The sequence below is a fragment of the Arachis hypogaea genome, chromosome 9 (assembly GCF_003086295.3).
Source record: "Arachis hypogaea cultivar Tifrunner chromosome 9, arahy.Tifrunner.gnm2.J5K5, whole genome shotgun sequence".
Taxonomy (NCBI): domain Eukaryota; kingdom Viridiplantae; phylum Streptophyta; class Magnoliopsida; order Fabales; family Fabaceae; genus Arachis; species Arachis hypogaea.
The window spans coordinates 105,407,593-105,420,171 of NC_092044.1; the positions used below are offsets into that span (position 1 = coordinate 105,407,593).

General features: G+C 35.0%; 1 protein-coding gene across 1 annotated transcript; it reads left to right on the top strand.

The window, feature by feature from the left end:
• Window positions 1–531: 531 nt before the first annotated feature.
• On the top strand, window positions 532–2,374 carry LOC112711486 (zinc finger protein ZAT5-like). Its single transcript, XM_025764154.3, has one exon. The coding sequence runs from the start codon at window positions 726–728 to the stop codon at window positions 1,791–1,793; it is 1,068 nt and encodes a 355-aa protein (XP_025619939.1). The 5' UTR covers window positions 532–725; the 3' UTR covers window positions 1,794–2,374.
• Window positions 2,375–12,579: the final 10,205 nt, after the last annotated feature.

Consider the following 12,579-nt stretch of genomic DNA (forward strand, 5'->3'; position numbering starts at 1 on the left):
TATATTAAATAAAATAAAAAATAATAAATTTTGTCGATTTTTGACTAATATTTTTTAATTATCAAATATTTTCGATAATTAATTTGGCCTATTGTAATTTACAGGTTAACTAAATTAGTCTCTCCAAATTAATTAATATTATTCATCAGCGTAGGTCAAACTAATTTGACTGGCACATACAATTTGAGAAACCAAATTAAATATTTAATGGGATGTATTTTTTGAAGGAGCAAATAAATAAGTAGTATAATGAAAATAAATAGAAGAGAAGAATGGTTGAGTTAGTTTGATTGATATGGTGGAAGTGCGTTGGCAAAGTGTGAGAAAGAGAGTGTGGGACGGACTATGTGCTGAAGAAACCAGTCCTTCAATTTTCTTGTCTTCCAATCTGTTAACACTAACCATATTTGGTCACTTTCTGTTAATCACGTTTATTTTTGGCTCTATCCTTAGAGTGCTATATTCCCTCCCCTCTCAATTCCTAAATCATTCTATAATTAAACATCTCCCACATAGCATAACTTAGATATTGCACGCCTAATTCACACTCACTTTGACTCATCCCTTAAACACATATCATCAATATATAAATAACCAACCCCTTAAACTCTTGTTTTCCTCTGCTTCCTTACAACTCTCCTAGCCTCTCTTCTCTTCTCTTTTCTCTCTTCTCTCTTCTCTCTTTCTTTTAAGGTTTCTCTTCCTTCCCCACGGTGAGGACCATCATGGAAACACCAGAGGAACTCACCTTGGGTTCCAAAGACCATACCAACATTGTCAAAGGCAAGAGAACAAAGAGGGTAAGGCCTCAATCCCCCATCCCCTTCTCCGTCGCGGCAGCAGAAGAAGAAGGAGGGGAGAATAATATACCATCGCAACAACAAGAAGAAGAAAAAGAAGATATTATTTACAATGCGAATGCGAATGGCAACACAGCAACTACTTCTTCCGTGGGTCCACGAGACAGCACGGAAGAAGAGGAGGACATGGCCAACTGCCTCATCCTGTTAGCACAAGGACAATCCAGGGAATCCCCAAGACGCCCGGCCGCCGTAGCAGAAGAAGAAGGAGGAGGAACAAGCTACAACAAGTACAGCAGTAGGAAGTTTCTAGAAGCTGCCGGAGTCGGCGTTGGGTACGGAGGAGGAAGAACAGGAGGATATTATGTATACGAGTGCAAAACATGTAACAGGACATTTCCATCTTTTCAAGCACTTGGTGGACACAGGGCAAGCCACAAGAAACCCAAGGCCGCCATTCCTGCAATCTCCATTCACCAAGAAAGAAAACAACCACCGCCATTGTTCTCCTCCGACGAAGAAGAGTTCCAATTCAAGAACACCACCGCCAACAAATCAAGCTTCCTCCAGTTGAACACAAGAGGGAATAATTTGTATAGCAATAACAATAACAAATCCAAGGTTCACGAATGTTCCATTTGCGGAGCTGAATTTACATCTGGACAGGCACTTGGTGGACATATGAGGCGGCACCGAGCTCCGGTGGGGACTAACACTAACACTAACACTAACACCACGCTTTCGCTGACCACCACCACCACGGCGGCCGCGATGGAAGCAGATGAGGAGCAGCCTAAGAAGAAGACGAAGGTGTTGTCTTTGGATTTGGATCTCAACCTTCCGGCACCGGAAGATCAAGATCAAAGGGAATCCAAGTTTGCCTTTGTATCCAAGCAACCACCAACGCAACCGCAACCGCAACCGCAGAAGCAGCAACCACAAACAAGTCTTGTCTTCTCTACTACACCAGCTTTGGTGGATTGTCATTACTGAACAGGGAAACTAAAAAGTTTGAAAATTTATTGGCATTCATTCAATTCATTCATCATGTGAAAGAATTAAGAACAACATTTTTTTTTTGTTTAGCAATACATTATTGATTTGTTTGTATGTATGTATGATTAACTGATTATACACACATACACATTTGAAAAGATTTTACAATCATTCCTTTGATCCTTTACCAACTTGAATTAAGCACCTGGAATAATCATTATGGTGACTTCATCAGTTGTTTAATTCATTGAAAGTTTTAAAAAAAAAAATCATAATTTTTGTTCTCTGGATAAGTCCTCTATACAACTCATGGATAGCTCATGTTGGCTACTCTCTTTTTTTCTGTTTTTTATTTTCTTTTTTTGGCTATTTTTCAGTGCCACAGAATATGATGTATTAAATATTAATACCCTTATTGTTACTACAAAGAGAGAGATAGAGGCATATAGCTCATAGGTTATTGGTACTGTCCCAAAAGTCTTTGTTTAATTTTCATTGTTATTGTGCACAAGAAACCTTTTCTACTCTCTGTTTGGATAAATAGCTGCATATTCATTAATTCATTTATTATATTTTTATTTCTAGTGTTTAAAAGTTATATATAAATCAATAATAAGTAACTGTAAATATAATTAGAATGTGTATATATTAAATATGATTTAGAAGTGAGTGTCCTCTTGGTCATGGAAATAGAATAAAAATATGGAAAGCCAGTGAGTAAATGCTATTCTCACATGAATCCTAACAGTCCTTTCTCTTCCTTTATAACATTATGTTGCCATTAATCTTTTTCGAAAAAAATAATGTTACTCGGTCTTATTTTATTCAGTTATTTTTGTTGTTTTCTTTTGCTTGCTTCTTCTCTTGTGCTAGTTAATTGCCTAATCATTACACCTCAGCATGAAACCACATCCATCACACTTCACAATTCACAAGCCTATAAATTTCTCCACTGGATTCTGATCTCAACCTTGCCTTAAATATACAGCTAATAAATACATGTACCAAAGTTGAATCATTAGATCAAACCCACAAGCTATGAGAAAGTAGTTAATAAGATTTGAGTCATTATTTAATTTTTAAAATTTTTTTATGCTGATGATTTCCCTTTCTTTTCGATAAAGTAAGAAGAGAAAGGCGTTGAAGAAAACTTAATTCCTCATCCACAAGTAGAGATTTACACTCAACCTATTATTATTATTAGTAGGGCCATTTTGTTTTAGAAGTTCAATATTCAAAAGGCTTCATATCCATAAAGAGCTTTTTATATTTCGTTAAATGCATCAAAAGTCAGAATTCATGTTGCATGAGATTATGTAAGTGCAATTAAGTTAGGTATTGAGGATTTAATTTATCTAATTACTAATCAAATATTGAACAAATTAAAAGAAATAAAATGAAAGAAGAGATAGGAGCGAGCATGATGGGGGCAAAGGGTTTTTAACTAGTTTAGTTAATTGGTTTTCAATTTGGAAAAGTATAGCAGCCCACTAGCTAAGAACCGAATAACTCAATTAATAATGATTAATTTTAAATTATCTTTTAAATTTAAATTTTGATTTTTTTTGTGACTTTGTATTTTTTGTTGACTAATTTAAATTTTGATTAATTAACATTAATAGCATTTTTGAATCAAAACTTACCCTAATTTATTTTTACTTTCACTCACCATTCACTACACAAAACCACAAATCCTAATCCTTCTTTCCAATGCCCCACACTGTCGCAGTTTCGTCCTTGCGCCACTAGCGTTGCCGCAACACCATCCTTGCGCGCCATCGCCAGTCATCCTTGCATCCTTCTCCACCACCTCATCTGCCGTTCGTGCAGGAAAGACAGCCACCATTGCGCTTCTACTTCACCCTCCTCGCGTCCCATCGCGACTCCTTATCGCTCGCCACTCGCACCCCACGACTCTCCATCCGTCGCGACGCAGCCACCACCAGGTCCCCATTCGCGACGTGCGATTAATTACTCTGATCCATATGGAAACTCCTCCACTCGTCGCAACACGCCACCGCGAGTCCTCCTAATGTCCACTCAACACCGTCCAAGACATCGTCGCCGGCCACCCTGCGGCTCTTTTTCTCCTTCTCCTATTTGGTTTTGAATGATTTTTTTAACTAGTTTTTTATGTTTCTTTTTTCTACATTTCAGATGATTCTTTTATTAGTTTTGGATGATTCCTTTTTTTTATGTTTTGTATGTTTTTTTTCTTAAGATTTGGATGATTCTTTATCTTATGTTTTGGTGCTTTTTATTTTTTGGAGTTTCGAAGTTTTTTTTTTTGAAAAGAGGAATTAGTGTTTGCGTAATAAATAGTAAAAGGTAAGTTAGAGTAAAAAGAGATAATTAATAATAATTAATTTTATATCTTTTAAAAAATTAAATAACTACTAATTAATGACAATTAATGTTATTAATTAATATATAATATAATTCAAAAATATTTGTTGGCTTATTGTTGGCTAGACCCTTTTTGGTTTTCTAGCGGGATTCTATCATTTTAATATGGTTGTGGAATTTAAATTAATTTTTCAATTGACGTTTCAATAATCTCTTATAATAAACCATCTTACTGCAAGTTTTCGCTTTAAAAGAGGGATGTCGTCATCGGATAGGTGTCCAAGATGTCTTTCTAATTAGGAATCGGTTTTACATTATATTTGGGATTGCCCAGAAGCTCAGCTTGTATGGCATAGGTTGGATATTTCTTGTCATCCTTTAGATTTGAAGAACTGGTTCTTGTTTCATAGCAGAAATCATCCGTTTATGTTCTTTTCGGGACTTTGGTGGATATGGCGAGTTAGGAATAATGACATCTTTAATTCTCATGAAACTTGGCCTCCGGAAAAAGCGATTTGTTTGGCATTAACTTCAGAAAAGGAGTTTAGAAATTTTTTTGAATTACAACGTATGTCCCTTTCCTCTACTCTAAATAGTTTTTGGAATTTTCCATCCATTAGTACTTTTAAGATTAATTGTGATGCTAGTTATCTTGGTTCGGGTGATAGTGTTGGTTTTGCTTGTGTTATTAGAGATTGTAATGGAAGTTGGCAAAGGGAGTGTTTGGAAATGATTGAGAGTAATAGTATTTTCAAGGGGAATTGTTTGCTATTTGGAGAGGATATCTCTTAGTTTGGGATGTGGGTCAACGAGATGTTATTTGTGAGACGGATTGTGTAGAAGCATTTAATCTTGTTACTAATCACCAAGATGATTTTGGGTTTATTGATCCATTGGTACTCAAAATAAGAGATATCATGCATTGGAATTAGCGTGCTAACTTTCGTTTGATTATGAGAGATACAAACACGGTGACAGATAATATAGTAAAGATGACGATGAAGTTACAATTTTCTCATGTAGAGCTTCTTTCATTTTGGAAAGAGTTTAAGAGTAGTCTTAAAAAGAACTATTCCTCTATTTAAATATATCGTTTGTTTTGTTTTATTTTGTTTAATTTATTTCAGTTAAAAAAAACCATCAAGTTTCCTTTAAAAATGGTGAACAATGAAATGAAAAAAAAAAAGAATAATTTTTATGGTTTTTGAGAGTGGGATGAAATTGACCAATTCTTCGATCGGATTATAACTAGAAATGGGCTATTAAATTAGGCTACTTTTAGCTAAATTCGATTGTTAGTCAATCAATTAAAAATAAAAAAATAATAAATTAATTGAACCATTTGATTTTTTAAATGATTAACCGGTTTAAATTAATAAAATAAAAAAATTATTTTTTTAAAATATTATATAAATATATTATTTTATTGTATTTAATTAGTTAGTTTGGTTTACTTGTTTATTTGTCAAATGACAAATAAATTAACTATTTAGTTCAAATTAATTAATTACTATCACCGCAAGCTTTATGTAACATATTTTAAAAATATTATTTCGTATATTAAAATTAGTCACAAATATATTTATATATAAATATATGGATAATTTAATTTATTTTTAATATATATTTATATTTTAATATGTATTTTATATTAATAAATAATTTTAATAATTGATTTCAATATACATATATAACATAGTAGAACAGATTTTAATCTATGTATGTCAATAGTTAAGTTCTACTTTTGATTCATCAAGTTCATCTGCAGAGAGTGCTCAGTACTTTACCTTAAATGAATATATTCAACTACTACATACATAAATTAAATTCTCCAAGCTAATTAAGGAGCATGAACCCATCTTTTATTAAGAATATTTTCACTCTCGTATTTATTTGGTTGACCAAGCATTTTGCTTTTCAATAGAAAACCCTAGTTGCACTGCTATTGCAGACCTTGCTTGCTCGTGCACACTGCACTTGCAGCTATAAGCCATTACTAATATTTTAATTTATTATTTTATAGTAGACAAAAGCTTAATTTTGAAGCACACTTTGCCTTTAGGTTTATTATTATTTAGATTACAATATATATAGATATATAACTAGAAAACGAGTATACCCATAACTACTTGTAGTGGCAAAGGGTAATATATACGTAGAGTATACACAATACAACAGTCTTCAATATACTTTGCCTCTACCCCACTTTACCTCCTTTATCTGTTACTTCCAAGTTTACTACGAACATGATTCTCCATATCCTAACTAAACATTTAGTTAATCATTGCTTACGTAATAGGTTTTTCTTAATTATATTTTCATCCCAAACTACCCAATCTTGAGTTTTTTTTTTCTCTTTTCTTTGCTGTGTTTATGGTTCTTAATATGCTAAACAGACAATCAATTTAGTCTTTAAAATAATATTGTTAATATAAATAATGCTAAAAAAATCTAGCACTATAACCGTTAATTTCAGTTAATATTATACCAAGTTATCAAATAAGTTCATTATAAAACTCACTAAAAAAATTTTTATTGAGTTTGAATTTTAAATATTTTTTCTAATTGAATATCAAATCTTTTGTTTTAAAAATTTGGGATTCTTTTTCAGTTTTTCTTGTGTTGAATGTTTGTTATAACGTTGATTCCAAAGATTTTTTCTATTAATAATTATATTAAAATATATTGTTGATGACACGTCTTGTATAACTTTCTTTTCCAAAGTGCGTGAACTATCATAAAATAAATATTTTCTTTTAACATGAGAAAAACAAAACAGTTTACATTATTAGATGGTTTAGAACGATGATTAGCGAATATGATTACTCAACAAATATTTTTTAAGGAAATTTTTTATTATTTTTAACAATGAAAAAAATTTATTTTGCTTCTTCTCTTAATCAATTCTGATTCATTAAACCATCAATATCACAGCTTGAACGGTTTAGGGTATAAAATTTTCTTCCTGATATGGTGAACGTAGAGAACCACTAAACTGTGATTCAAATTGAAAAAGTTGTGAATTAAAATCTAATCCAATTTTTCTATTTTCTTTTTTTCCTTATTTTTTCTTTCAACATTTTCTTTTCCCATTTTTACTTCTTCCTTCAAACTCATTAAATAGAGTTTGATGAGAGGCTATTTCTCAAGATTATTCTTTCTTGGTGAACATAGCTGTTCCGATCAACGAGTTGGAAGGAAGAAGATCTGAATCCTTATTACTCTGTGATTCATTAATTTCTTAAAATGGCAGACATGGTAAACACATCCTTGAATGATGATTTTCAATATCAATCAAATCCTATTTTTTCCATCCTAGAAAAGATCTAGATAGTAGAGATCGTGGAACTACATTGGCATGCTCTCATTGTAACAAGAAAGGCCACACAGAAGATGTGTACTATAAGAAGCAGGGTACTCCTCTCATTTCTATCAACGGCAGCAACATAACACCACCATTAATCACGTGATCACTAAGGGGCATGATGCTATACAGTTACAAACAATCCTAACTCAATTGTCTCCAAAAGAACACTGGAATATCAATATCTGAATTCACTCCAGAGTAAAGATTTGTCTTGTTAGAGTTGATCAAAGACAAGAGTAAGCAGCAACAATCTTATAATACAAACCAAATTTTGACTAATTCGATTCAGACCTCCACTCCAGGTAAAACCATTACATTACATTTTAATGCGAGAATTATGAGTATTATCACTCCAAAATCTGCACTATGGGTCATTGACTCCGATGCAATAGAGCATGTAACTTTTGACTTAAAAGATTTTGCAAGCTTTCAAAATATTGATCCAATCAATGTGATATTGCCAAATGGGACCAAAACTGTTAGCACCATCATAGGCACAATCACATTCTCTAAAATTTTTTTCTCAAAAATGTTTTATACATTCCTTCTTTTGATTTTAAATTGATCTTTGTGTCGAAATTAACCTCAAAATTACATTGTCAACTGTTAAATGATAAGTGCTGTGAGACGATCCACATAAAAAAATGATTGACATTGCTGATTGTATAGAAGGGTTATATACAATGAATAGAGAACCAAAGTTCTCTCACTTTTCCCTTCCTCTAACAAAACAATCTTCATTAGCGGCAATTACGACTACTACTCATGCCACAACACCTTCACACAATGAGCCCAACAATATTTGGCATCTTAGATTAGGACACATACCCATGCATAAATTGATTTTACTGAAGAAGTATTATCCTTTTATAGACTGTATTGCTTCAAAACTTCCTTGTGACTTATGTCATTTTGCAAAACAAAAGAAATTATCTTTTGATCTTAGTACAACTGAAATAAAAAGATTGTTTTGACTTAGTTTATATGGATATCTGGGGTCCTATTTCTGTTCCTTCCAATAAAGGACATAGGTATTTTTTTACTGTGGTGGATGGCAAGAACAGATTTTTACTTGAATTTTTTTTGAAAATCAAATCTGAAGCATCACAATTGGTTATTAATTTTGTGAATTTTGGCAAAGTCCAATTTGAAAAACAAGTTAAATGTATAAGAACTGACAATGAGCCATAATTTACTCAAATTCTTTTTTGCATCAACTAGAATTTTACACCAAACTTGTTGTGTAGAAACACCAGAGCAAAACGGGATTATAGAGAGAAAATACCAGCATATTTTAGGTGTTGCTAGATCACTACTATTTCAATAAGAAATTTCACATTGTTTTTGGCAATAAACAATTGCTTATGCTATTCACCTAATTAATAGGCTGCCCAACACTAAACTGGATAATGCTAGTCCTTACAAGTTTTTGTATGGTAACTTACCTGACCTTTCATATTTAAGAGTATTTGGTTATCTTACATATGCCTCCATATTAACAAATTCAAGAACAAAATTAGACCCAAGAGCCAGAAAAACAGCTTTTCTCGGTTTTAAATTAAGAACAAAGGGCTTTCGACTTATTGATTTAAAATCAAAAGAAATTTTCATATCCAACAATGTAACTTTCTATGAAACTCAATTTCCATTTTTACACTCCACTAGCACTGACATTTCTGCAGTACCCACTCGTACTCCACAATGCATTGATCTTTTTCAATATGATACACTATCCACACATCATTCGCAATCACCCACACATACCACACTCACATATTCAAATGAATATTTCTCAAGCTCAATACACTCACCAATTTTCTCCCACACCATTGCACCCATTACCACACCATACACTAACAATGCACCTGTATCACAACACTCTGACATCACACATGACTGCATCACTAGAAAATCTGAAACAGTCAAGAAATTGCCTGCTTATTTGAAGGACTATCATTGTATAATAACCCACGCAGCTCACTCTAGCAGCTTTGCCAACTCTAACTCTTTATATCCTATCTCACAACACTTGTCATATGATAAACTAACCCCAAAATATAAGTCACTTTCTCTAGCCATCACCTCAAATCTAGAACCTAGTACTTATGAGGAAGCAGCTGCACATGAATGTTGGAGAAAGACAATACAAGATGAATTGACAGCTCTAGATCAGAACAAAATTTGGTGTCTCACTGAACTCCCAAAAGGCAAGAAAGTTGTGGGTTGCAAATGGATTTTTCGAGTAAAATTCAATCCCGATGGCGCCATAGAAAGGCACAAAGCGAGGCTAGTTGTAAAAGGATTCACTCAAGTGCAAGGAGTAGATTATGGTGATACTTTTAGTCCAGTTGTCAAAATGACTACCCTACAAGTAATGTTAGCATTAGCAGCTGCAAAGAAATGGCATTTGAAATAGCTGGACGTCAATACTGTCTTCCTTCATGGAGATTTGGACAAGAAAATTTATATGAAGATACCACCCGGTTTGGCTGTGTCACAACCAGGTTTGGTTTGTAAATTGCAAAAGTCTCTATATGGGCTTAAGCAAGCAAGTAGGCAATGGAATATTAAGCTCACTCAGATTCTTGTGGATGCTGGTTATAAGCAATTTTTTTATGATACTCTTCATCAAGAAACAATCTGAAAGCTTCACTGCCATTCTAGTATATGTTGATGACTTAGTTTTAACCGGAAATGACATTGGCAAAATCAATTCCATCAAGCAAAATTTGGATGACAAATTCAAAATAAAAGATCTTGGTGATCTCAAATACTTCTTGGAAATTGGAAGTAGCACGCTCTAACTCTGGAATTCATATTTATCAGCGGAAGTACACCATGGACCTTCTCAGGGATTTTGGTTATCTAGATTGCAAGCCTCTCTTTATCCCATTTGATTATAGTTAGAAACTCTCAAAGGAATCAGCTACCATTTTAACAGACAACACTATTTATAGATAACTTATCGACCGACTCCTTTACCTCACAAACACTAGACCCGATATCTCTTATGCTGTGGGACGTTTGAGCCAATTTTTGGACTATGCAACCACCATTTTCCACTTACAGACTGCTTTTTACGTACTTTGATATTTAAAAGGCCGAGCTGCAACCGGTCTATTCTTCTCCTATACTTCTAATCTGCATCTCACTGGATTTGCCGATGCTAGGCTACCTGTGCCGATACTCGTCGCTCCGTTTTCAGTTATTGCTTCATGCTTGAGAACTCTCGTTAGCTGGGAGAGTAAGAAGCAAACCACAGTTACCAAGTCCTCTGCAAAAGCTGAATATATCTCTTTTGTTATTGCCACTTGTGAAGCTAGTTGGTTATCTTTTTTAATGGATTTCATTGGTTTGCCACTTCAAAAGTCTATCACTTTATTCTGTAACAACTAGTCAGTCATTCACATTGCCAATTATCCCATCTTTTATGAAAGAACCTGTTCATATCCTGGGTCGAGTTGTCCGACCCGGGATGTTCTACAGACAAAGCGACCGACCTCTTCAGGTCAGGACAATCCGACCTCTTCTCAAAGAGCTCGGTCAAGGCACGAGAAAGCCCAAACAAAGGGCCCAAATAGAGGAACACGTCCCAGGTCCTAAGGCAGCCCAAGCCTACAAGAGAAGGGCGGTTCTCTTGAAGATAAGATGACCTCACTTGAAGATAAGATAAAGATAAGATAAGATAACTAACTTATCTTATCCACAGGAGGCCACATTTCACCATTATAAATACACTATAACACCCAGGTATAACTCATATTTTGATCCTACTCAATACCTGCTTAATACCCTTGCTAACTTAAGCATCGAAGTCCCTTGCAGGTACCCCCTACCCTCCGGGGACGAAGGATCAACAGCACTTTCAGTTCCACAAGTTGGACACACCAGCTCCGGCCGCTATACACCTGCCGGACACGTCGGCTCTGACCAACATAGAAGATCTCGACCGAGATCGACCCACAGTTTCAGGTAACGCCCGGAACATTGGCGCCATTGTCGGGGACTTGGAAGTCATCCCATCACCATGGCGGACAACCATGACAACGACCACGACTCAGATTTGGAAGATAGAATGCCGCACAAGAACACGGATGCTATACTTAAAGATACCCCGGAATCCAATGGAGACAAAAATTCATCAAATCCAAGGGTGATAGAAGCACTTCAAAATCGATTAAAGCAACTTGAGAAAGAAGCCCAACATCAACGCGAAAAAGAAGAGGATCTATATCGGGAGATAAGGCGGCGCCGAGAATTAGAAGATAAGCTTATGAAACTCGAAGCTGATCTCAAAACTAAAGCTACTCGATCCACCCCAGAGGATAGCTCCCACAAAGATCAAGATCCATTCACCAGGGAAATTATGAAGACTAAAATCCCAAAAGATTTCAAACTTCCGGATATGACTCTGTATGACGGCACCTCGGACCCCAACCATCATCTCAGCAACTTCAGAAGTAGAATGTACCTCACTGACACCTCAGATGTAGTTCGTTGCAAAGCCTTTCCAACAACTCTTACCAAGATAGCCATTAGATGGTTCGACAACCTACCTCCAAAATCCATCTCAAGTTTCGACGACCTGGCCAAAAAGTTTCTGGCCCAATTTTCCATACAAAAAGACAAAGCCAAACACGCACCCAGTCTACTAGGGATCAAGCAAGGAGATCGGGAGAGTCTTCATAACTACATGGAAAGATTCAACAAAACATGCATAGACATACAAAGTCTACCAACAGAAGCTGCCATCATGGGCCTCATAAATGGCCTATGAAAAGGACCATTTAGCCAATCTATATCAAAGAAGTACCCGGCATCCTTAGACGAAGTACAAGAACGGGCACAGAAGTACATCAACATGGAGGAGAATTCTCGACTTGGGGAAGCCTCGAGGTTCGGTTCAGCCTACCGAGATAAAGATAAAGAATCCAAGAAAAAAGAAGATCGCTCCGGAGAGAAAATAAAAAATATCATAACTACACCCCTCTTAGGGTATCCTTGGTAGATATTTACAAAGAAGTCTGCCATACGGAAAAAATACCCCCAGCTCGGCCACTTAAAGGCAAA

Bases quoted from the DNA above. Each gene is read 5' to 3' on its own strand.
- LOC112711486 (XM_025764154.3), top strand. From the start codon at position 726: ATGGAAACACCAGAGGAACTCACCTTGGGTTCCAAAGACCATACCAAC.